General features: G+C 40.1%; 1 protein-coding gene across 1 annotated transcript; it reads right to left on the reverse strand.

The window, feature by feature from the left end:
- Positions 1-6,989: 6,989 nt before the first annotated feature.
- LOC105529049 (ATP-binding cassette sub-family A member 1-like) lies at positions 6,990-26,874 on the reverse strand. Its single transcript, XM_011966106.1, has 17 exons — positions 26,724-26,874; positions 26,461-26,567; positions 25,770-25,939; positions 24,374-24,551; positions 22,326-22,441; positions 22,071-22,215; positions 20,410-20,533; positions 19,206-19,335; positions 18,820-18,940; positions 17,973-18,035; positions 16,949-17,055; positions 14,441-14,582; positions 13,956-14,090; positions 12,900-13,003; positions 12,226-12,318; positions 11,324-11,567; positions 6,990-10,426 (listed from the first exon to the last, which is right to left on the reverse strand). Exons 1-17 carry the CDS (start codon positions 26,872-26,874, stop codon positions 10,286-10,288), a joined length of 2,271 nt encoding a protein of 756 aa, XP_011821496.1. The 3' UTR covers positions 6,990-10,285.
- Between the last annotated feature and the right edge of the window lie 354 nt (positions 26,875-27,228).

The raw sequence follows: 27,228 nt of genomic DNA on the forward strand, positions 1-27,228 counted from the left end.
AGGAAGGTTTGTTTAGTACTGCCACAGATGTCCTGGAGTTCTCCTTGAAACATCTTTCATTTCCATTTTACTTGATGCCTCTACCTTATAAAACTAGATTTGGTACTCCTGATAGTGTATATTTATAGCTATATTATTTTTACATTTTTACAGACTATCTCCTGATAGTCTATATTTACAGCTATATTATTTTATATTTTTAAAATCTTATAGCTATAAAATAGTAAATTGTGAATTAGCTGTCCAAGGGAAATGTGGAAAACAAGATGTACAGTTTCCTCTTATTTATCAGGCTGTAAGCGATCTGCAGTTTATCTGGGCTACTATGCAATGTCAGATATTATTTATGAGAGGCAGGCAGTGGCAGCTTAAACAGACATGCCGCCTCAGCATTCTTTTCCATGCAGAGTTGAAAGAGGCCTAAGACATCTCACATTTACGTGAAATAGTTGGGGCATAAATATGTGGTTAATTACACATAAATTACCAATTAAAATTAAAAGTTAACTAAAATACTACAGAAGACATTTAATATTTTGCCTCAGAATGTTATGATACCTTAGGGTTATGAATATCAATTATTTTTGATCCATACCTTATTTAAAAGGAAGGGGAAGCTGACATTTTTATCTTTTTTAATGGATATACTCTAAGTTATCTTAAAGGCTTCCCTGGATTAAGCAAAAATAGAATTACATGGTTTAAATCATATACCGTATTCTTCATACTTAGCTCCAAGTAGATTATGACTTTTTCTAAAACTTAACATGACAGAAATTTGCCTTCCAGGGGGTCTAATTTGAAGAGGAAAGTAATTTACATGTACAGGTTTATATCATAGCATTATGTTTTTCTCTATTTTATTCATTCTTTCATTCTCTTCAATGACTCCCAGCACCTGCTCTTCCATCTTCATTCTTAGCCAATGACCTTTCCTTTTACTTCACAGAGAAAATAACAATCAGAACAGTCTTCATAAGTTCCCACCCCGACCTCTGCCCGCTTTCTGCAGCCAACCCCGCATACCCTGCTTCTCTCCTCGCACTGTGGATGAATGACCCGTGCGCCAAACAAACACAAACCCTCCACTTGAACACTCACTTGCTGAAGGATGTGGCTCAGGCAGTTTTCCTCTCTTGTTGCCTGAAGCCACAGTATTCCCCTTCAACTGGATTCTTCTCCTCAGCATACGAATATACTATTATTTTTCCTATATTAAAAAAAAAAAAGAATAAAATTACCCCATTTTTTTTACTTTACAATATGACTCAAAAAAGTAGTTCATACTTCCTGCCTCCATTTTCTTCCTTCACATTATCTCTTAAACATTCTCTGATCACGCCAGCCAAATTGTGCTTGTCAACTCATTTCCCAGTTCTCATTTTACTTGACTTGTTAGCAGTTGACCTCTCCTTTCTTCTGGAAACAGTTTCTTCGTTTCTCTGCAACACTGACTGCACAGGCCTTCATATCTCCTAGTCTCCACCTTGTCTCCTTGACCTCCAATGTAAGGACTGAGTCCTTGGACCACTTCTCTTTTCTATTTATACTTACTCCCTATGTCATCACCCCCAGTCTTGTGACTTCAAATGCTATGTGTGTGTGGATGGCTCCAGTCCACACCTCTTTTCTTTTTTCAAATTCACACATGTGAATTTGAATTCCAGGCTCGTCACATCCAGGTGTGTTCCCCACACCTCCACCTGAAGGTCTATTAGAAATCTCACACCCCTCTTGTCCACAACTGAGCTCTTGATCTTTACCCAGAAACTTGATCGCAGCTAATGGCAACTCCAGCTTTCTGTTTTGCTCAGGCCACAGACCTCAGAGTCATTCTCACACTGCCTTTTCTCTCTCACACCATTGTGTACCTGTCAGCAGATCCCAGATAGCTAGAATTTGATTGCTTCACATCCCTATAGCAACTATCCTGGTTCAAGCCAATTGTCATCTGGATTTTTGGGAAGTGCTCTTAACTGGTGTCCTGCCCTTCCCCTCTGCTCTCAACCCTACTTTCAACATAGCAGTCAGAATAATCTAAAATATAAAGCAGATCATATCACTCCTCTGCTCAACAGCCCCTCCCAATACCTTCATCTCTTCCTCAGAATAATTGTCCAAGCCTCTAACTGTGGCCTACAAGTCTTTACATGATCTGTCCTGTTACCTTTTCCATCCTCACTCCAGACCTGGCCTAAGAGGCTTTTCTTTGAACCTGCTAAACATGCTCTTACCTGAGGGTCCATTCCCACTGCTTCTGCCTGGAATGCTCTTCCCTAGACAAGCATCTGCATGGATCATTTCCGTGCCTCCTCGGGTCTTTGCCCCCATGAAGCCTTCCCTGACAACCCTATTTAAGATTGTAATCTCCTCCCACGGTGGCCCCTATCTGCTAGGGACCGAAAGTTTTTGTCCCCCAAAAATTCACATGTTGAAGCCTTAATCTCAACATAGGAGGTTGGGCCTTTGGGAGTTAGTTTTAGATGAGGTCATGTGGGTAAGAGAATCGATGCATTTGTAAGGGCATAAAGAGTCCTCTCTGTGAGGAAACCAGAATGTAAGCCTTCACCAGAACTTAATAATGCTGGCACCCTGGTCTTAGATTTCCCAGCCACTAGATCTGTGAGAAAAAAAATGTTTGTTGTTTAAGCCACCCAATCTATGGTACTGTTGTTACAGCAACCTGAACTAAGACACTATCCCTCTCCCCTGCTTTATTTTTCTGTTATCACCATAATTAATGTTTTACTTATATATGATTTGTTAATGTATGTCTCTTCCCACTAGAAACCAAATTCTGTGACAGCAAGGGTTTTTGTTTTCATTATTGTCATATTACCTTTGCCTGGCATGTGATAAGCCCTAAGTACTTGTTGACTGAATTAACATTATGAGATGTGTGAGTTTGAAAAAAGAAGTACATCATTACTCCACTCTCATTTTGTGCCGCCGTTAACAGTAGATTACATAATTGTTATTGGAGGTGCCTCACTACTACATCTGTAAAGTATTCCTGGAAGACACGGCGAATGACTCAGTAGAAGTTCTGGCTATGGGGGGGTGCCGTCAATAAAAATAATACCATCGCCTGTTGGTTATAAGTTGCTGTCACAGACTATGAAGGTATTTGAATTGTATTTCCAGGAAGAGAAACAGATATGCAACCAATCTGATTCGGTTCTACCTGCTGCCACAGAACTCCCAAAGGATAAGCAAATGCCACTTGTAGACTCAAACTCTGAACTTCATTCTCAGCACCAGCTTTTAACCTGAGTAAATCCTATGAGCCTGAGTAGTGTTGCAACTGAAGTTGTAGTACTTTCTGTCATCAAAGGAGTGTGAACCTGGAGTATGTTGGAAGAAGAGTTAGGTTCGTTAGCGAGACCTCTTTCATAACTGCTGTCACCTAGAATGTCTGTTCTCTTAAGCATCTTCTTGAAAGAAGCACATTCCCCCAGGAGAAGGAAATGGTTTGTTTTCTTTAGTGACAGATAGTTGGCCCAGGACCCTGAGATAAAGGAGTATGGGCATTAGACAAAATGAGTTTTACAATAGTTGATTGGAAGAAATGGAAGTTTTTGAATCATAGGCTTCTGCCTTGAAAGGTCAAGGCCGTAGTGGTTGTGAACCAGCCAGATTGTGTACAAGCCTCCTGCCAGAAGAAATGCCTGTAGGATTAAAAGCAAAACAGCAAAATCAAAAAGGAAGGGCAAGATGATGCCCAGCTGCAGCCTATATTATTAACAGACAAGGAAAGGATCCAAGTAAAAATTCTGTAAACCAGCTGTTGTCCTGTTTTCTGCTTCCCTTCAAAGCAAAAATATAGATTTGTGTATATTTGCAGTCTCCCCTTCCTTGCCTCTCATTCTTCCCTGAAACTCTATTCCAGTTAGGTCTGCATCCTCGTCATGCTGAAATGACTCTTTTGAAGGTCACCAAGGACCACTGTCTTCTCAAATTCAATAGCCATTCCTGCCTTTACTCATTTACATTCCTTACTCATCTTCTCAGCAGTGTTGGATATAATTGACAACTTCTGCCTTCCTGAAACAAAATTCTCTGAGTTACAACGTATGGCATTATACTCTTCAGATTTTCCTCTTTCTCACTGGCCAGTCCCTCTCAATTTCCCTGGCTGGCTTCTCTTCTAAATGTTATAGGATCTCAAGCTCAAGAATGTTCTCTCTCTTCATTCTCTCCAGGTAATCTCATTCAGTCCCAAGGCTTAAATATATACGTACTGATAACTTGCACATTTTTTTTTTTTTTAGATAGAGTTTCACACTTGTTGCCCAGGCCGGAGTGCAGTGGTGCGATCTCTGCTCACTGCAACCTCCGCCTCCCAGGTACAAGCGATTCTCGTCTCAGCCTCCAGAGTAGCCCGGATTACAGGCATGCGCCACCATGCCCGGCTATTTTTTTGTATTTATTAGAGACCACGTTAGGCTAGTCACAAACTCCTGACCTCAGGTGATCCACCCGCCCCGGCCTCCCAAAGTGCTGGGATTATAGGCATGCGCCACCATGCCCAGCCAACTTGCACACATTTATCTTATTTTCCATCATTGCCCCTGAGCTTCAGACTGAAATACCAACTCCATTTTTAACACAGCCATCTACCTAGTTCAGGTCACAAACTGAAAGTCACCTTGCTAGCTCTCTTTCCCTCGGTCCCTACATGGAGTCTGTCAGCAAGTCCTGCTGGATCTGTCTCCAAAGTGGATACTGAACGTTACCATAGCTCCCTATCTATTGCTACCATCTTAGTCCAATCCACCATTATCTATTAGTCTTCCCACTGTCCTTTCTTCCCATAGTAGCCAGTGTTCTTTCTGAAACAAAGTAGGTCACCCCACTACTGTTTAAAACTCTCCAGTGGCTCCTTGTTGCACTAACAATAAAATCCAAATACCTTAAAAAGGCTGGCAAGATCCTGTGAGATGTGGTCCCTGCTATCTCTCCAGTTCCACCCCCTGCCACTCTTCTCCTTGCTAACTCAATACAAGAGACATTAGTACAGATACCTCTTTTACCCCCGCGGCTTGCCAAGCTTTTTACCACTGGGCTTTTGCAACACTTATTCTTTCTTGTGGGAATATTCTTCGCACCCACCTTGAAAGGTTGCTCCTGCTCTTTTTATTCGGTTCTCAGCATGTCACTCCTCAGAAAAGGCCATCTCTGACTTCTCTCCATTGTTATCCGATTACCATGTCTTATATTCTTCTTAGCACCGATTGCTGTCAAAATATATTAGGTGTGTTTGTCCACACATCATCTTTCACCACTGAAATATAAATTCATTAGAGCAGGAATTCTATTTTCTTCTACATTGTACCCCCAGTACCTAGAGAAATATCTGGCATACAATAAAGTTCAATAACTATTTGTTAATGTATATTGATGCTGATATGATTTTACAAGGTCGATTTTAACTGATACCTAACTTCAACAAAAAGAACCCTCTGCCACTTGACTGTCCCGGTACTTTTGGATGAGTTTCTTATCCACGGAGCTGTAATTTACTCGTATGTAAAATGGTACTTTTTACCTTATAGGGCAGGTATTCAGAATTAAATGAAGTGTATAACAACACAGTAAACACTTGAAAACTGAAGCTAAGGGTTTTTTTCGTACTTAATGTAGACATTACCATTACAAAGCGTCTGGTTTTTTGAATCTGGGAAAGTTCTTTTGGGCTTTTCTACAGATAGAAGAATATTTTGGTCAAGACTCATGGGTAGGGCCAGGCGAGGTGGCTCACACCTGTAATCCCAGCACTTTGGGAGGCCACGGTGGACAGATCACCTGAGGTCAGGAGTTCGAGACCAGCCTGGCCAACATATAGTGAAACCCCATCTCTTCTAAAAGTACAAAAATTAGCTGGCATGGTGGTGCATGCCTATAGCCCCAGCTACTTGGGAAGCTGAGGAGAATTGCTTGAACCCGGGAGGTGGAGGTTGCAGTGAGCCAAGATCATGCCACTGCACTCCAGCCTGGATGACAGAGCGAGAGTCTGTTTCTCAAAAAAACAAAAACAAACAAACAAAAACAAAAACAAAACTCATGGGTAACATTTTCATCTAAATTACCTGCCTTTTTATTTTTCAATAAAGTTTTTTCTTCTCCCTTGTCATTGTTCACGAAGAAACAGTGTTCTATGATTTCATTAGAGTCACTATAACGTAAACTTCAAGATAGGAGGATGAAGTTGTGATGCTGATGCTCACTTCAAGCTCACTTGAAGCCAAGATTTTTCTGCACACAAAGTTCAGATCTGTGCCACAGAAAAAGGACTGCTCACGACACTTTGTCACAGCCGTTCCCAAGGGGTCACAAATAGAGCCAGCCTCTTATACTGCCTCAAAAGGACTGTTTGACAGGGATTCAAGTAGCAAAATAAGCAGACATCTTTTTCTGAAACTGATTCCTAATGAGCTATGAAAAATACATTTACATTGTCTCAGCACTACTCCTATGTTGTCTGCACAGCACTTATTACAGGAGAAAAGAATCACTGATATTAGTATCATTTCTGTTTCCACATCTACTCCTTCCTGCTCACCCTTGCCACCACCCCCAGCACCTTGCCAGTATACCTGCTACATCGTGTCCTTATATTTTTGGTTGAATTAAAAAAAGGGCACTGAAGGCTGCCTTTGTAGCTTCCCCTATACCAAGTGAACATTTATTAAACAAGCTCAGCTACAGAGCATTTTCAGAAATCTCAGTGCAGCTTCACAATCATTAAGCAGAGTATTTATCTAAAAACCTCTAACACTTAATACCAGTTACTCAGTATCTTAACCAACATGAAAATACAAAACAACCTTTTATTTACGAGTAGTCCCCTCAGTTCTCTTTTATGATTAAGGGAACATTTGAATCTTTTCTCAAGTTTTTCCTTTTGATCCAAATCACTTCCCCTCTACTTTTCTAATGGCTTTATAACCCTTCAACAGTAGGTGGTGCCACAAATGCACAAAAGTAAATTTCTGTAGACCAACAGAACTGTCACAGCTTTATTTTGTGACTCATTATATTACAACATAGAAATATGCACTTTTTAATACTTCATATAAAGTTATTGACATACAAATTTTTTTTTCTTTTTTCCTTTTAATGAAAATGATTTAACTTAGAAATCTGTTGTGAAACTTTTGTCTAGTTTTGCAATTCTCAGGTATTCCAGTGCAAAAATAGATCCCATTACAGACAGCTTAAAGTGCTTGGAATGAGGGCCAATGATGAACAAAGAGCACAAAAACAGCTTCATCTTGGGGTATAAGAAGGGATAATAGCCTACCTAAATCCTTATCGACATAGAAACATTCTATAAAAGGGGATGCAACAATTTTGAAAAGAATTAGAGTAATATTTCTACAGTATTACATTATTACTAGTAGATAATAACAAGGGTACAAATTAATGTCTCAATATCAAAGTGGTTCAGTATTACATGACACATGGCTCTTTGGAAAACATTTTACCTGATATATACAACCACAAGAAGAAAACACAGACAAATCCCTTTAGTCAATGATTACTATACAGTGAATGAATGATGTGCAACATTTAATAGTCACAAAGCATTTGCTTTCAGTACAGATAATGAAATACAGTAGTGTGAGGTTTGGTTGTTTTTTAACAATGAATTGTGCTGGGCATTTATGTATAGAGGGCTTATTATTTTCTTCTATATTTACCATATTCACAGTTGTTAATTAGTTTTCTGAGGTGTCCAAAAGATGCACAAGCAGAAATTTTTGGACATGTATTTTGAGAATTTCTGAAACTCACATAGTTATATCCCACAGGGAATACACAGAAATTTTGCTTGATTGAGTATGGAGTTAGTAAAAATTTCTACCACAATTAGGTTTACACAGGAAAATGTAAAAGATTACTATTTTAAAAGGTAACACAGTATTAATGAAGATGTATAACCGTAGATTGTTTCTAGCTTCAGAAGAGATCCTTTCAATCTGTATTAAAATGTTGTGTTTTCTTCGAAATAGTTCACAGTGCCTTTTGATTTTTTAAAATATGGCCTTGAAGTCAGAGAAACTGAAGTAAGGAGTTGCTCATGGATTTACTATAATGAAGAATTAGAATATGATTTTAGTAAAATGAGAAAACCAACAGAAGTTTGATTTTGAAAAATATTAAATGAGGAGAAATTATTCTACAAATTCTATATTTTTGAAGATAGTATAAAATGCAATGATGCCATATCACTAGTTATTGGAAATATGCCTTCATTACTTATATTTAAAATCAACATTGACTTTAACTTCTAAAACAATCATTTTTTTTCTTTTTCAGCAGTGGGTTATATAATATTCTGTAAATTTAAAAAATATATAGAGATTAATTTGAAATCTGAAGTCTTACGCCTTTAGAGTTAATATTCAAATTTTGGAAAAGGTAGAAGTTAGTAATGATATTGAAAGATCACTTGAACTTGGCCAAACAATAGTTCTCTCCTATGTTTCTTTTCTCTCAAGACAGTTAACAGTAAGCATTAGTGAAACTATTTTTAAAAATGTTTACTGACTAGAAAAATAAGCCCAGGTTAGAAAACTCTGAAAAATGCTCCATATGGAAGCATTTGTTGTTTTTATATTTTTCTTGATTAGTGATTGAAGAGATGAAAAATTTGAGATTGTCAGATTTAATGGGGTGTCCAATTATTTGAAGGTACTAAATGCCATAAACAAAAGTTGTGTTTTTTAGCAAGTTCTCAAGCTAGCTGTTTTCCCTGTTGAAAAATTCATTGTTTATACTTGTGACCTTTATACTTTCTTGGCTTTTGCATTGTTGCAATTAAAAAAAAAAAAAAAAAGGCTGCCCAATATTGTTACAGTGGGCTCCTACAACCACAAGACAACCTATATTTGTAAACCAGTGAGCTGAATAACATGGCACAATCTACTGAGACTTAATTTCTCTCTATCCTTATACATACGTACATACTCCTTCAGCTACAGCATACACCCAAAAAATACTTGATTGATGAATTGAGATTAAAAGTATCCTAAATGATCTGAAAGAAAGTCAAATATAATGTCATGAGATCTTGACCGTCACATTGCTTTCTAGGCACTAGTCATGACTGATATGCAAACTTATATAAGAAAATAAAAATAGTGGGGCAGTAGCCATACTCCTCTATACCACAGGGTTCTACAGAGGGGGCATTTTAGGATTCAGAAGTCACTGATAGAACTTAAAATTCCAAATAACATTAAAAAGTACAAAGATTTTCATCAAAATACAACTCCATCTTTTCATTTTCTAGATTAATTCAAAAAGCCAGAAATAATAATATACTTGTGTCAGATAAGAAACATCTTGAGATGCAGTGTACCATGTGAGTCGACAATCAGGACAAATGGGCACAGGCTTCCTTAGGTTTGAACGCACAATCTCTTTAATCCCATGCCCTGGCTTCAGCAGCTTGCAGCCCCAACAGTTTGGCTGTTGATTCTTTGCCTCTTACCTGGATCTAAGTATATTTAAGAGTCTCATAAGGATGACCCTGTAGACCCATGGCTTGAAGCACAGGACAATATAACAATGGCACCAAGTTTCCTGTGCCTAGAGACACCCACATTTTTGTTGCATGTTATGGCTACCAGAACAGCTCATCAAAGAGGGAATCAAAGCAGGATGTTAGCCACACATGGCACCATTTTGTCAACTGATATTTAATGATGTTGATAGACTCTGAGCAGAGCAGCTTTCACAAAAGTGAGCATGACACACCATGGTGCTTCAAACTTTCTGAAAAACTTGGCACTAATAATTCTGGCACACTCATTGCCAGCAATGGATGTGTCACCGGGAAACCAGTCTCCTGGCATGGCATGGCTTAGTGAATGAGGATGTGCATGCCTTTTGATTTTGATCAATAATCACTGGCCATGATTACTGGATGAATAATTGTTGCAACCCCAGTGAGAATACACAGGAACAACAAAAAAAAGTATGAGTTCAAACCCATATGTCCACTGGGTTCCATAATAGAGTTTCACATAGGTATAGGTAAAAAACTAAATTCAAGTCTTTCACTTGAGAGCCATGTAAGACATAGGCTACAAAGGCACTGCCCCTGTAATGGAATTTTGTTTTCATTGCATTGAATTGCATTGCATTGAATAGTATCAGTACAGTATCCAGTTTATTACTTCCCACATCAACTTCTGGCTCTTTTCTCCGGAACACTTCATATGGTGCAAAGGAAAGTCTAGTTCCTCTTTCAGCCACCCCGTATGAACAGGATTCTTCATACATAGCTTTCTTTCACTTTTTCATCCTGTAGAAAAGATGTGAGAACCGCAACATCCACTACTGTCTGGTTTTTGTGTAATGAGAGGTCCTTTAAGTGGTCATCATCACTTTGGTCCTTGGCAAAGTTCACAAATACCTGTTAAAAGATCAAGATGGACCTTTGTAAATACCACTCAACTTGTTCATTGTTTATTCTAGTTCTGTTTTTCCAGGTGTTGAAATTAGGTCAAGTAGGAACATACAGAATTGCATAGATTAACGAGAAAACTGTGTGTGAAGGAGGCAAGAATACTTGAAAAAAGCAGTAACAACTTAAAAATTGACTTTCTTTTTTTTTCTTTTTCTTTTCTTGAAATGGAGTCTCACTCTGTCCTCCGCCTCCTGGATTCAAGCGATTCTCCTGCCTCAGCCTCCCAAGTAGCTGAGATTACAGGTGCACACCACCATGCCCAGCTAACTTTTGTATTTTTAGTAGAGACGGGGTTTCACCATGTTGGCCAGGATGATCTCGATCTCCTGACCTCGTGATCTGCCCACCTCGGCCTCCCTGAGTGCTGGGATTACAGGCATAAGCCACCATGCCCAGCCAAAAATTGACTTTATATATCGCCCCCCACATCACCAACTGCTCAGTCATCCATTTACTTTGGCACATACAGTCTTGATTAAAGGGAAGAGGGAAGAAAATACTTACTGAGTACCTATTAAGTGTCAGGACCAATTTGGTACTTTATTATCTAATTTATATAAGATTAGGCACAAAGTAAAATGCCTGGCCCATGGTAGGTACTCACTAAATGGTAGTTATTATGGTTATTACAATAAATTCTCAGAATAATCCCATACAGTACATAGGCATCATCTCCCTTTTCAGGTTCAGAGGTTTAGTAAAAAGCATAGCTAGTAGTAATAGTAGATCAGGAATTCAAGCACCTATCCAAGCATACAAACTGCTCTTGGACCTATGGGCAGGAGTGTGTGGGCAGGAATCCACACCCTGAGAAGTAAATCTGTTTTGACACTCAAAGCTTACTTGGTCAAGTGTTGTCTGAGAAACAGAGTAGTCTTCTATGTGGAGTCGCTTTTTGCTCTGGGAGAGGATGCTGAATATCCTGGCCAGAGAAGATAACGAAGATGGAAGCTGGTATTGTAGCATGTTCCGGTGTTTCTCTTTTAGAACACTTCCAGGAAAGGCAAGTCCAAAGAAATCCTGGACAGGCTTCAGGTCCGGGTTGGACCCTGCTATTCGTACTACTATTGTATAACCATCTCCAAACCTGAAAGCAGGAAAAAAAATATCCAAATGGAGGATCTCCAGGGAACTATTTAAAAGAATATTTAAACCTGGGAATCCAACTTGTGCCATGAAAAGGGTGGCCCCTGGCAGGCCCAGAAATAAGTTTCTGAGAGAAGGAACGAGTTATCATTTAGTAAATACTTATTTTATGTGAAGCGCCACGCCATGTGCTGTAAATACATGATCTCCTTTAATCCTCACCTGGACCCATGAAGTCTGACAGATGTTACAAAGAAACTGAGGCCCAGGGAGTTAGTCACTTGCCCATGGCTCAGAGCTCATAATTGGTAGGGCCAGGATGCAAACCCATTTGTGTTGGACTCCAAAGTTTGCACTCTCACCAGTACTGGCACATGTAAATTTTTTTCATTTCATCTATAGAACAAAGCCTGGAGGTAGATCTTCCAGGGAGATCGACTCTTAGAGAAGTTAAGTAACTTGCCCAGGAGTCACAGACCAGTAAATGGTAAAGACAGAATTCGAATGCACTTCTGACTTCAAAGCCCTCATTCTTTCCGCTATACCATTTTGCTTAGTTTTATTTTTCTTTATTTTAGAGCCATCGTTTATATACTCACAAAAGAATAAATATCAAGCCTTCTCACTAGGCACTATCCCCAAGAAATTATCTTTGTTACCTATTTTTTAGATGCTGGACACTGCCAAGGCACCTGAACCTTCCATTGACCATAATTGCCATCCTAGTGCAAAGAGCTTCACATTCTTCCATACTGCGGTAAAAAAGAAAGAGGTTTTCATTTTAGAGAGATTCTCTATAACCATCACAACATCACCATGACTTCCAGCATTCCAGCTTCCTAGGGAATCATATCCTGTTACAAGTACATGTGGATATAGGGATGATGCTGTTCACTGTAGTGCTGTTTACAATTGTGAACAAGTTGGAAATAATCCAAATGTCTACAAAAAGGGGAATAGTTAAATGAGAGTATAGCCTAATGGAATACTATCCAGCTATAAGAAATGACACCTAAATGCACTGACCTGGAATAATGTTTACAATATGTTAAGTGAAAAAGAGCGATATTTATACTGGGCATGCATTTTTCTAAGAATACATACACACACACACACACACACACACACACACACACACAGATTTGCATAGGAAAATTCTGCAAACATAAACAGCCCAGTGAAGACAGTAGTTGTTTCCAAGTTGTATAATTTCAGGTAATAATTGTTTTACTCTTTGCTTTTCTGTATTTTTTAATTTTTACAAAATGATCGCATATTCTACTTGGAAAGTTAAAACAGCCCACAGTGTAGAAGCCAAGACTTTACTACGGACCTATGAGATGTAAGCACTACTGATCTCCCCTCCTTGACAACACTTAGGGCACAATTCCACAAGAACCGCCGGGCTTTGGGATCCATGCCTGTGGTGGGTTCATCCTGTAATTAGAATAAAATAAGTCTTATTTGCTGGGGGAAAAAAAATCAAAGATAAATTTGCTTTTAAATGAAGAAGCATCTTTGAAACAGCTTAAATTTTAACTTACCATTCTGGTTATTCTTGATGGACCAAAGAATTAAAGTTCCAAATTCATTTGTAAACAAGGTCATCATTATAAATGTCTTATTGATGCAGGAAACTCAGATATTCTGAGTACTTTTTTATAGAATTAAACAAATTTCTCCAAATAAATAAGGAAGGAAAAAGCCCATTTAATTGTAATTATCTTTTCATGACTGATAAGTATATACTAAAATAACTTTTTGTCTGAAATCTCTATTGAAGTCAGTATAAGATTGGGGTGAAATTCCTTTTTTTTTTCTTTTTTATTCCAGCTTACTCAGATTACCCTAGTATATTGCAATTGTTAGCCTCACAGAAACAAATTCCAGACCCATGTGGTCTGGAATACATAAAAGCCTCAAAGGCTTCTTCTGGTAATAACATCAATGCTCTGGTCTACAAAAGAAAAAGGGTCAAGGCCCACTGCCCAGTCTGATCTGTTTTTCATCTATCCATGTGTAAGGAACTATGACCTAGTTGCTACCCTGGGGATTTTAAAGCTGTGTCTACACTCTCCATTTTCAGGGAATGAACACAAAGATGATTAGAAAGAATGTTCCAGAGAAAGATCAAATCACATATCCAGCCTCAATCACACTCAGAAACAAAGTGCTTGGAGTGTCTCTATTTGGGAACATCTGCAGGCATGGTACAGTGCTCCCAGTGTATGCCAAGGGAGAAGCTTCCCTCAGCTTCTCCAAGGTGACTCTGCTGTCCCTGGTGGGAGACAAGCCAATCACACAACAGCCCTGGACGTATAGGACTTTTGAAAAGTCATGTTTTCCACTCAGGCCGGAACAACAGTTTTCAATCCACAGTGACACTCACCAGAAACACCACAGGAGGCCCGCCGATCAAAGCCATGGCTGTAGAGAGCTTGCGCTTGTTGCCTCCACTGTAGTTACCAGCATATTTTTCTCCATACTTCACGAGGCCCAGTTTCCGAATCGCCCACTCACCAACCTACAGTGATGAAAAGCACCTTGACTTTGGTCTGGCTTGGGAATTTTATCATGCTGTCCTACACATATATATATGAAAGTTCTTTCACTGAGTAGGACTAGATTCTATCATCGTAACCCAACAACTGGTGAGGAGCCAAAACAGGGAGAAGCACTCCCTCTCTGCCCACCCAGCCCTGCCCCACCACCATTACAGGTTCCCACCCTGAAAGCAGATACAAAGAACCAGCATTTCGTGCTCCTGCATTCATGAGGAAAAACAGCCTGAAGTCAATGTGTGTGGAAAAGCCATTAGGTACATATTGTCAGGATGCCAAAGGAGACAGGCTGGCTTTCAGGTGCCCACAGTACCTTGCCAACTTCTTTCTCTGGGACTCCTCTCAAAAGGGCAAAGAACTCCACGTGTTCTCTCCCAGTCAACAGCTCTGTGATGGCATCAAACTGAGGGCAGTAGCCCATGTTCTGATGTACTTCATGTATGTTTGATAAGATACTGCAAAGGATAAGAAAACTACTTAGATTTTAAGCAGGTAGAGATACTCGGGTCAGACAATCTGGCCTAATGTTCCTAGAAAGTATGCTTCTCCATTACAAAGATACCAGTACATCTGCTGCTACCTGAAAGGACAGCCTCTCTGCCCCCAGGATGCTAGTTCTTCCTGGCAGGCAGGGTTCCTGCCTCTGCCCTGCCCAGTCCTTGCACCTCCCTGGCTCTCTCAACACTTCAGTCTGCAGGTGCAGTCCCATTTCAGAATTTCTGAGGTCATGCCAACCACTGCACACTCTTTACCAACAATCTCAGTCACACTACCGCCCTGGGGCTTTAACACTAAGGCCCCATCCTAGACTTCACTCATATGCACCATTCATACACATCAAGTGAGAAGGCCCAGGAATTTTGGGTGTGAGCAACACAGAACCTAAAGACAATTTATGTTGGTGGGGTGGCTTTTGGGTTCTATGAATCCAGTCAAGTGAAGAATCAGATGTGAGAGAAGTTCCGTGTCCACATTCCAGACTGATGACTGCACCTCAGCCACAGCGGCATCGCCATGAACCTGGCCTTTCGGCAGCATGCATTCCTCTCTGTGTATCTAATTAGCACTCCCAGGGTCAGCCTTTTTCAGAATTAGGATTGAGGCACACATGGACACCGTGCCGGGCCCTCACAGCTATACCAACCAAATCAGTTCTTACAACCAGTCCCTGTGCCAAACCCTACTATGAGCTGGTTATGACTGCCACTGCTATATGCGTCAGGAGCTTGGTACTAGGGTCGAGCCTAGGAAAGCAGTTGTACAGCGGTAGGCCTGCTATTCCCAGAATGTCTGTTCTCTTAGGACTCCTTTACATTGCTACTGCAAAAATGTAAGAGACAGGAGAGGAGATCAGGAATACACTAATTTCCTTGCTCTTTTCAATTGGCTATCCCCCATCCAGTGTGTTCAAATTGTGAGTCATTGCTCATTAGTGGGTTGGGAAATAAATTTAGTGGGTCATGACCAGCACTTTTTTAATGACGCAGTATAAAGTAGAATAAGAAATAGCAGAGTGCACTACAATTAGTAACAGTAGGTACTGCTTTATGAAATTCTAGGTTATACACGTGAGTGTCTACATGTCTGTGTGTACTTACGAGGTTGAGATACAAAATGTATTTCCCACAAGGGTCATGGCCAGAAAACTTTGAAAGCCACTGCCTTATACTATCTCGCCACATAGTAAGTCCAGAGAAGCCAGACACAGTGGCTCACGCCTGTAACCCCAGAACTTTGGGAGGCTGAGGCAGGTGGATCACCTGAGGTCAGGAGCTCGAGACCAGTCTGGCCAACATGGTGAAACCCCATCTCTACTGAAAATACAAAAACATTAGCTGGGCATTGTGGCAGGCACCTGTAATCTCAGCTACTCGGGAGGCTGAGGCAGAAGAATCGCTTGAACTTGGGAGGTGGAGGTTGCAGTGAGCCGAGGTCGCCCCATTGCACTCCAGCCTGGGCAGTAAGAGCAAAACTCCATCTCACAAAAAAAAAAAAAAAAAAAAAAAAAAAGCCCAGAGATACCCCACGTAAAGTACTTAGAGTAACATTATCTAAGAGGCCTGTAAAATGTAGTTGTATTCCCAAAGATCAGATTGCTTTGTGACCTGTGCAGTCTCAGAAAATGGCCTAATGGTGTCTCTGTCAATTTGTATGCTCTTTAGAGAGGGCAATTTACTTTGTAGGAATTGTTCCTGAGGAAATAATAAAAGATGTATACAGGGACATATTTACATAGTGAAAAATGGAAACTAGTATGTGTCCAACATTTATAAGGAATTTATTAAATAAATTATAGGTACATGTACATAGGGAAATTTTATGTAGCAATGTAAAATTCTGTATCTTAGGAAATGTAACCCATTGGGAAATATTCATAATACACTCATTAACAATAAAAGCTAATTTTAAACTCTATACAGTATGATCTCAATTTTGTGGCACATTTATATGTGTATATAAGATAGATTTGGGGTGATGGAAAAGTTCTAAAACTGGATTGTGGTGATGGTTGCGAAACTCTCAATTTACCAAAAATCACTGAATTGTACTCTTAAAAAAACAAGTAAATTATATGGTATGTAAGTTATACCTGAATAAAACTGTTAAAAGGAGAGAATGAGACTGAAAGGAAAATGTAAATTGTGATTATCTCTAGATATTGAAATTGTGGATGATTTTATGTGCTTCTTTACCCTTTACTACATTTCAACATTTTTATGAACTCTAAAAGTACCACTGTAATCAAAAATAACAATCTATTTCTTTAAATAAACTAAAAACAAAGTCTTTGCAGCAAAATACAGGCCACTTCTTTTCTCACCTATTTTTGTTAAGGAAAGCATCTCCTCTGGTAACAGTGGTATCTCCTGTTAACATCTTGAAAGTTGATGATTTTCCAGCCCCATTAACTCCCAGGAGCCCAAAGCACTGAAAAAGAAAGATTAAGTTGTATAAGCAAACTCTAAAAACATGAATATAAATGTCCCCTAACAGGTAACCACCTCAAATCTTCATTCTGAAATATCAGCAAATAATCAAATATTTTCTTGGTTTTAAGACATCGTATAGATATTTAAATATGTATTTCATAACGGGACTATTTTAAGTATGGCTGTATTTACAAATATTATTTGAGTTGTCAGGTTGAGGCCAAAGTTAATGTGTGAAAAACGGTAATGAAAGCCAGCTATCCAAATTGCACCACCTACTCTGGCAAAAGGGCATAAAAGAACACAAACAGAAACCAGAAAGGAGAAAATCTATTTTTAAAAATCAATTTGAATGTCATCACCACCTGAAATGTATCACAAAAGCATGTTTCAGATGTGCATGCTTTTTCTGTTTTTGTTGTTGTTGAGACGGAGTCTCACTCTGTCACCAGGCTGGACTGCAGCGGCGCAATCTCGGCTCACTGCAACCTCCCCGTCCCAGGTTCAAGCTATTCTCCTGCCTCTGCCTCCTGAGTAGCTGGCACTACAGGCACACACTACTATGCCTGGCTAATTTTTGTATTTTTAGTGGAGACGGGGTTTCACCATGTTGGCCAGGATGGTCTCAATCTCCTGACCTCGTGATCTCCTCGCCTCGGCCTCCCAAAGTGCTGGGATTACAGGCAGGAATCACGCGCTCAGCCCCATGCTTTTTCTTAAATTGCATTGGATTCTCTAAAATCATTCTCTTGACATACAGGGTCCCTTTCTTCTCGATGACTAATTGCTCCATCCTGGCATAAATAGAGAAGCCTTTAAAATCCGCTTTTACCCCGTCTCAAGCATTGTCGCTTGACTGGGTAGAGACAGTCTGAATTAATAGGGACAAACACAATACAGACAGAGTGTCTTTACCTCACCAGGAGGAATGCCCACACAAATCCTGTCAACAGCAGGCTTCCGCTTCCTTCTATATATCTGCAACAAACAAAATGTAAACATTCGTGAGCCTCAGTGACTCACAGCTCTCCCAAGCAACTGTGGAAGGCAGGACTATAAATCACATACACCACAACATAAGACTTGTCAATAAGCCTAAGCCATAGGCATATCTGATGTGCTAAGAGCCTAGGTCTGTGTTTGTCGCAACTGGCTTCTGAATGATTCTGAAGCTCAAAATAAAAATGAACTTAAACTTTTTAACCTGTCTTTTTAGAACCATATTATTCATTAATATCTACATAATTTTTCATTTATTCAACATATATATGTGTTGCAGGTATTTTAAAAATTAAATTCTACAGAGTAGAAATTTGTAATAAAAATATTGCAAATACTATACAGATTAAAAAAAAAGTAAAATTTGGAGATGCTGGCATCTGGAGAGCTGATATAGACCCTCTTGGGCACTGGCAATATAGCAGCTTTTTGGACTATGAAACTCAAAATCAACCATTTATTCTCCCTACCTCAGTTTTGACTAGATATACAATACTAGTATGTTTTAACAACTAACACATAAACGTAAGCATATAAAACCAATATATTCAAGAACGGGAATTCATATTACAAAAGTATTCTCAGTAAGAATTCTTTAAGAAGTCTCCATGGTGTTTTTAAAATAAAACCGACAGAACCTTGGTACAGATGTACATTTTGGGAACATATGCCCTTTTATTAAGCAAGTCAGCAAACTGCAGGGTTACAGCACCTAAAGCTGAAAAAAACTGAAGGTGAGCTATTGTAACCTTTACACTCTCACCTTCGTCAACTCCTTGATTTCTAAGATGTCATTCTGGCCTCCACCATCAAGAATTCTCTGTCTTTCCCGCCTCACATCTTCATCTTCATCATTCAGAGGAGGGAGCTTTGCATTTACAGGTCTTAGGGGGGAAAAAATAAGACAAATGAACCTTTCAAACTATTTTTCAGGACAAAGATTCAGTCTCTAACGGAGTATCATAAAACCCACTCGCCACAGTTTCCAGGATGGGCAGGGAGGGGCTGCGGGATGCCCGCGCCAGGAAAATCAGTTTTATCACATATTTTGAGTTCGGTTCAATCCAACCCCCATTGGTGAGTGTTTCCCTGTGCGCTTCCCCTGTGACCCTCGGCCACGTGCTCCATGGGTTCTAAGACAAAGCTCACCTGGGCCTGATGAAGAATCTGTACTGGATCAGAACAGTAATGAGGAAGAACACCACCCCTTCCACGGCCATGGCGAAGAGGTTTCGTCCCACCAAGTCCCAAGATAATGGTGACACAAAGCGGTTCTCCCCTAGTAGACATAATGCAGAGATCCAGTCAGAATGGAGGGATCAAAAACCATGGCCCTTCCTCAAATTTGGGTCTATGTTCCTAAAAATTCACCAATCTTCCAATAAACACCAATGGCTATCACCCATGACAAAGAGGGAAAAAAAAGTAACAAGCGAATGATCACTTTCCAAGTCTGATATGGGAAAACTTTTTATGGCCCAGTAGCAATCAGAATTTCAGAGCTAATGTGTATTAGATTTGTGACTTCACCGAACATATCTAGTATTTTTTTAATGAAACATGCCAAAAATCCTTTTAAAAAGGCAAACAACCCAAGTAATTTTTACAGTATTTTTAAGAAATTCTAAGTTTTAGTAATAAGAAATATTAGCACTTTAAGCAGATGCTCCTTTCAGGAGCATATATCCTAATGATTTAATCACTAGATTCCATTAAATCTAGTTCCATGTAAATATTCCTTACATTTCTTAGATATCTCCTTTGTACCCCAAGTTGGAAAAAGCCCCTCTTCTACGACCACTAAATAATATGGCCCATTTGACTATAATTAGCTAGTGGATGAATAATAATCATATGGCTACGGGAGAAATATTTTTAACCATTCTAAACGTAGAAAAAGATGTAATACATTATCATTTTACAGACTGTGTAAAAGATAATATATGACCTCATCTGCAGACACATGATTCGCCTAATAGAGCCAAAGTTAGCATCTTTCCTTCTGATTCCCTGACCTTCTAATTCTCAAAGCTGTGGTTTGACTTTTCCAGGGCCTCTGACCAACCCAGTCAGTGGCATGAGCCAATGGATCCAAGCAAATGCCACTATTTTCCTTACCTTCAAAACTGCCCTTTCACTTTTCTCAATGCTATTGGAGACACAGACAAATGATTGTGTCACAAAACCCATGCCACAACCAGCTGTGTTGGCATGAGCCCTATCACTGGGCATGGGGGTGGGGGAACATCCTGTGCTTAGTCACCTGCTTCTTTCCAAAACAAAGTCCAGGGTACCAAGGCCTATGCAGAGTGCCATCCCCATTAAAGCATCCTACAACCACTGCTTCACTCACCAAACCTTTCCAGGGCATCAGCCATTGCCTGGTTTTTCACCATGTCAATGAGCCCTCGTCCCAGGCAAAAATGTGGGAAGATCAAGAACACAGACTTCAGGATATCATTGATATTATTCAGCTTCTAAAATAAAAAGAAAAGGGAGGGAAGGGAGGGTGAGGGAGAAGAAATGGATGTCATTCATGGTTTATCCTAAAAATGTATCAAATTCTGAAATATGGGAGTGAAGAAAAATTTGATTCTCTAGGGACAAACTGGACCTTTTAATTCAGATACCAATGAAATAGCAGCAGGCATAGTGGATGACATGTAGCAATAAAATTCTCTTCTTTAGAAAATCTGGAGAAATGGTCTGAGTGTGGAGAAATCATGAATAAAGCTTAGAAACAGCCTATATTTAATCAGAAGCAAATCCATTAAAAATCCCTTAGCATTTTAAAAGCAAATTGCTCATGTCTGGGTCAATATTTGAGTTTCAGGATTTTGTCAGAATTTTAGAAATTCTTCTCAAATACATCAGAACGTATGACCCCAAAAGAAAACAGTGGCCAAATATCTAGCAACTGAGTAAGGGGCTATATGCTGGATGCACTGTGCTAGGGCATGGGAGAGGCAAAAGTTAGTAAGAAACAGACTCCACTCCGAGTAGGAAAAGTATGTAAACAGGAAATTACCATGTAAGTGGATGTGCACTGTACTGGAGGCATGGACTGAGGACTCTGAGAGCACAGAGAAAAGAGAGAACACCTCCCAGCAGGTAAGGACAGCTTCACATTTAAGCTAAATCTTGAAGGGTAAGAGATGTACTACCGGACCCTGTGACAGAAGAAGGGCATTTCAAACCAGGCTTACAGGAGCATGGTGGTTGGGGACAACTCATCTGAAGCTTACAGCTGGGGAAAGGGTGTGGTGGGTACGGACAGGAAGAGTTGTGCATCTGTAAAAGGCCTTGTGTGCTGTGTTTGGACAAAGGCAATGCCAACCGGAATGGAGAGGAAGCCTTATTTTACAGGTCCATACCTGGAAGAACTGACAACACAACCAGTCGAATGTGGGAAATCTGCAACAGCAAAGCAAGCATCTAGGATAACTCTAAGAGCCAGCTTGGGCAACCGAGTGGATGGTAGTGCCCTGAGTGTGACAGGGATGGTAAGAAAAGCATTATGTTCCAGGGGCGAAGAAAACTAGGACCTGTCCAGTTTGGAGTATCTATATACTATCTAAATGGAGCAATCCACTAGGCAAGTGAGAATGTGAGATTAGAGTTCAAGGTTATGAACAAGGCTAAAGGCATAGATCTTAGAGATGACAATAAAAACACCAAGAAGGGTGATGGTAAAAGTCTTGGGATTGAATGGCGTCGCCCAGATCTCATGTGCAAAGTGGAAGGCAGAGGAGCTACTCTTGGTAAAAGCAACACTCAAAAATGAAAGAAAAAAAAAACTGTCAAAAGAAACTGAAAGGCTTGACCAGCAAAATGTACGGCACAGCAAGAAAGAAAGGTGCTTTGCCTTCTCAGGGAAGACAGACTCTGAAGAAAGGACAAGGCAGTCAGCAGCGTCCATGCCACTGACAAGTAGAATAAGATCACAATTAAACACTGTCCTCTGGCTCCCAGAGATGCTCATCCCAGCAGGAGTGTTCTCTCTGCATGACTCACATTGTCGGTGAAGAGCTCCAACACAAAGGTGGCCACGCTGCCATTGATGCCGATGAAGAGGTTCACGCTGGTGAGCACCACATAGGCTGTGCTGGGGATCTTGAACACGAAGGAGGCTGGGTACATGAGAGGTGTGATTGACCACCTGGTGAGACACAAAAAGGTAAGTGTCTACTGAGTCCCCTGTTCTCCTTCTGACACTGGGCACCAAATGCCTTATCCACTGTGCAGTTCCCTCACTCAGAGGTGACTTACCCATACAGCAAAAGTAGAAGGGCTAGCACAGGCAGGTTGGTGGAGGACACATAGGACTTCTGCTGGAAGCAGATGAAGATGATAATGACCAGTGTGGCAGGGACAACGTAATTGCACTAAAAGTGAAAACAAAGACATACAGTTTACCCCTAAATCAAATACACAATGCATCACACAAGTCTTCACCATCATTAGACAAGAAAGGGCAGATAAACATATTGGAAAGTAACTCTGAATTAATGAAGCCACATAAACTATTAATCAAAATACCGGACAATACACTTTGACAAGCATTTTCCCCTTGGCTGATTTTATAAACTACATGCCCTTTCTGTCTTTCCAACAGCCAAGCCAAGGTGTCACGCTCAGTAAACTGAACGATGGATTCCCAGTCAGAGTAATTTCAATTTCACAGGCAGCAAATAAGCTTCCATTCTTCTTCCCGAAGATGATTGTGTCTGTTTCATCATTAATGCTATATTACAGTCTGCCCAAGTTCAATCTCACATGTAATCTATTTATGAGGTAACTGCTCATAACATGAATGTCAGAATTGTTTCATCGCACTGAGAATAATTTTAAAGTCTGTCCTGACAGTGTATCAAGCAGTAAAATGCAAAAATAAAGACTTGACGATAGGACAATTATGAGAATTCATAGCTGGCAGAGCAAAGCACAGGCAGGGAAGTGATAGTGAGCTTGTTAGCTGCTAGAAGAACTGCAGCTTCTGACTACAGGACTCTGCCTCAGTCCTGTGCTACTTGATGTGTTTATCAACAACTTAGATGAAGACACGCTTCTAGCAAATTTTAGGAGCTACAGATAATACCCAGGAAGATAAGAGATGGGTTCAGGGACTTGACCTTTCATCTCTGAATCACCTATGCCTGGCATAAGTCAGACACATAGCATTCAGTCTGTGTTTACTGACTGGAGTAATTACTGAATCAAGCTAAAACAAAAATAAAACACATGTAATTTAATATGGATAAATATAAAGTTTAGGTTCAAAAAAAATGAATTTGTATAGAATGAAGGAGACCCGAATTTCACAATCATTGGTGTGAAATGGAGGTTTTTGGTTTACCACTAAGTTGCCAGTAAGACAGTGCTCCTTCCAAAATGCAAAGTCTTTGTGCTGTAGGAATAGAAGTGTGGGCTAAAGATTAACTCCCTCTAGACTCATAACCATTCAGACCACAGCCTGAACACGAGGTTAATTCTTGGCTTTGCTTTTGAAACGGGACATTAACAATAGAGAGCATGGCCATACAAGGACAATCGGATCAGAAGAGTGACAAAGTCTAAGAGCCTTGGTATGAACAGCAAAGACCTCATCATCATCTCCACCATCACTGCTCACATTTGTACAGTGCTTTGGAGGTTACAAGATATATTCTCATATATCATCTTATCTGGGGAATACTCAGGTTAAATGAGAGTATGAGAGTTGTTTTTAAATATTCAGGGACTTGTTCAGTGGGAGAAGAATTACATTTGCTCTGTGTAGCTTATAGTTAATGGAAGTTACAGGAAGATATATTTCAACTGTACTTTACAATAATTAGAACTTTAGAATTCCTTCAAGTCCCCCATATTGGTCAACATAGAAGCAATATATTGTAGCTGGCACAAAAACATGTTTGCAATGGATGGATAAGCTGCTGATAAAATGTACAGAGTTTTCAAATGACAGATGGCTTTCCTAGTAAGGCAAAGAACATTCTGACTCTGGAGGTTAAAACCCATCAGAAAAATTAGAGGCATTGACTTGGAGTTTTGACTTGCATCTCTCTGATTCTTGCAGCAGTGGTATTAATTTTCATCATTGTGTACAGATTTTTCCCTCTGGTGTGACATGAACTCTGGTACCCAATGCTGTGTTTGGTGTCATGAAAGTGATCACCTGCCTCTGGCTTTTCCTTTTTCATATATCTTTAGAGTAGCTGGAACATTTCCTGATGATAGCCAGGGCTCTTTCCTTCTTATCCCTATCAATCTATGGCCCTGACAGACATTACAAAGATACAGCAGGCCTGTGTCCTTACCATATCCCAGACAAAATTAGAGAGCCAGTAGATGACAGGCTTCACGCCACTGATGAACTGCAGGTGTTTTGCTTTGCTGACCCGCTCCTGGATCAGGAATACGACAAAGCTGGCTGGGACGAAGGACATCGCAAAGATGACGCAGATGGACACAAGGACATCCACTGATGTGGTCATCCTGGAAAGAAAAAGGGTGTGAAAATCGGAGGGGTCTTTGATGCAACTGGGGCTCAATCGGCGAGGACACGGACACACGGACACACAGACACACACAGATATCTGAGGCACAGCCCAAGGAAAAACATCTGTTCACCAGACACATTTTATTCAGGGTTAAGATGATTATTTTTAAGTCAAAAAATATGACAATGTAAATGCCAAACTGATACTACTGAGGTCAAATTGTGATACCACTGCCACAATAAAACTAATGAAGGAAGTCAGAGTGGTTAATGGTATTCACTTTGGTCCACTGTTCGTGACCTTGTAAAAGTAGTAAGTTGTAAATTTTCACACACAAAGGACTAGTGGGGCTTGAAAACTAAATGAGAGCAGAAATATTACTGTGCAACTACTCAAATAAATTAATTTTTTCTGGCTGTAAATCAACTTGAAAATAACAGTATGTAGCCTATTGATTTAACACATACAAAAATTTTATCAGATTCGTATAAGAAGAATGGTTTTATAAGCCCATTACACGGGGTCTTGGTATAAAGATCCTAGTGTCCTATATTAGTATCCTGTAGGAGTTAAGCAGAAACAGGAACTGCCATGCTCCATGTACAGGAAAGGCATCTAATGTGTGCTAAATATCAACTCTGTGCTGAGTGCTGGGCTTGGCAATTTACATGAATTGCCTCAGTTAATATCATACATCTATAAAGTTTAGAGACCAGATTCAAACCCAGATCTGTATGACTCCAATGCCTGCATACTTTAAACTAGCTCATCCTGGCTTTAAACTTCTCTCTCTCTTTCTCTCTCTCTCTCTCTCTCTCACATACACACACACACACAGCTTAACTTAGGCATTAAAGATACAAGCTAATAAAAACATATTCCACCAAGTTTTAAACAGTGATTTTTAAACAAATCAAACTGATTAAACACTTATAATTAAATTATAATTAACAATTTTTGAACTCACTTTATATGAATTCACTAAATGTTACGATTTTTACATATCAGTATCATTTTCTCTTCTGCAGTTCAAGAAGCCCAACCAGCCAATTCGTAAACTTATCACTTCTGCCCAGAGCCTGGATCAACCCAGATTTATCATAATGTAATGGTCTCTGCAGCTGTTCCCCTACGATGAGCTTCATATTTTTCTGCCCTCCTCCATGACCCTCTCCTTGCCCCACTCCATCCATTCAGACACAGCTACACTTACAGAGCCACCTCTGAGAGCTGCTGTTTGGTGAGATTCAGGGGATGATTGAAAGCAGTAATTCCATAATGGCTAGGGTTCTCTCCCTTTTGCAGGTTGGCCCGGAGAATGGCATTGTTGATGACATTCAGGAAAGAGCTGATTGCATGCCAGCCCTTGTTATTGAACCACACCTGGAAGAAAACATACCAGGTACAAGGTAATGCCCCCAAACCCTGCTCCTGCAGGCAGGTGCACACACACCAACCATGCACATAAACCTCAGAAAGAAATTCTAGTCACGTACCAAAGCAAAACACTATGATCAGAGAACATGGAGAAGTAATTATAGTGTACAGGACACAGTGATCACTGACTATGTGGGTAGATACTGTGGGGAGGACCTTATACCTTTAACTCATTGAATTCTCACAACAGTTTAGAGATAGCCATGATTATTGTCTCCATTTCACAAATGAGGGAACTGAGGCTTAGATAGGTTAAGTAACTTAGTCAAGGTTACCTGGTATGTCTGGTGGCAAAGCAAATTCTCTGAATCACTACACTTTACCGTACTGCCTCGCTGGTAAAGCTAACAGTTTGCTCTTTTCTGTTGTGAATGCCCCTACCAACTTTACCGTGAGTTCAAAGTGCTCCAGGAAACATAAGGATCATCATTCATCAAAAAGCTACTAGAACAAAGACCGTGGTTTACCTTGACATTATTTTTGGTGTCCAGTCCTGTCATAAACCTTCCCAAGCTGTTGAGAAATCGATCTGCAGAACTGTCCTGTAAACAACAGAAACCTGCCTCAGTTGTGACTGTTCACATAGATAAGGGGCAACAGTCAACCTGGAACCTGTGGACAACAGGACGGCCCTGTGAAGCTCAATGCCACTACTACCTTGTTCACTGAAATTAAATGTGAAGCCATTAAATCAACAGCTCCTGAGAACCAAGTGACCAGAAATCTCTACAACAGTGATGCTGCCACGATGCCACCAGTCTAGAAGGAATCACAGAGAAATCCGGGGATGCAAAGCCCCAAGATTTTAATGTCTGGTTATCACGGTGGGGTGAGGACTCCTCCAAGTGCTCCACCGGCATCATCTGAAGAGCCAGAACCATGCTCCGCCTGCAGATGTGCCAGATACATGGGTCCATCACTCAAAAGCAGAGCTGTGGATTCTAGGACTATCACTGCTGTCCACAATCCTAGGGTCCATTTTATCAGAGCCCCTTAATTCTCACTTAAAAATGGGAAACTTGAGACAGAGAGAAATGAAGTGAGTACTTATCAGGTCCTGCAGACCAGCCTGCCAGCTTCAAAAAGAAAATGATTCATTTCCTATTTAGTCAGTGATTGTTTCAGCAAAGTAGGTTGGAAACCCAGTTTATTTACCAACTGGCCAAATTTGTAAAACTGGTTGTTCTGAGAGCTTTTTTTGAGACGGAGTCTTGCCCTGTCGCTCAGGCTGGAGC

This window comes from Mandrillus leucophaeus, unplaced genomic scaffold (assembly GCF_000951045.1).
Source record: "Mandrillus leucophaeus isolate KB7577 unplaced genomic scaffold, Mleu.le_1.0 Scaffold742, whole genome shotgun sequence".
Lineage (NCBI taxonomy): Eukaryota > Metazoa > Chordata > Mammalia > Primates > Cercopithecidae > Mandrillus > Mandrillus leucophaeus.

Excerpts from the sequence above, each read along its gene's own strand:
- LOC105529049 (XM_011966106.1), bottom strand. The coding sequence starts at position 26,874 with ATGGTTCTGGCTCTTCAGATGATGCCGGTGGAGCACTTGGAGGAGTCC. Across the intron at positions 18,941-19,205 it reads AGATTCTTCATCAGGCCCAG|ACCTGTAAATGCAAAGCTCC; the intron begins GTGAGCTTTGTC and ends TTCCCCCCTAAG. Across the intron at positions 17,056-17,972 it reads TGGGCATTCCTCCTGGTGAG|TGCTTTGGGCTCCTGGGAGT; the intron begins GTAAAGACACTC and ends TTTCTTTTTCAG.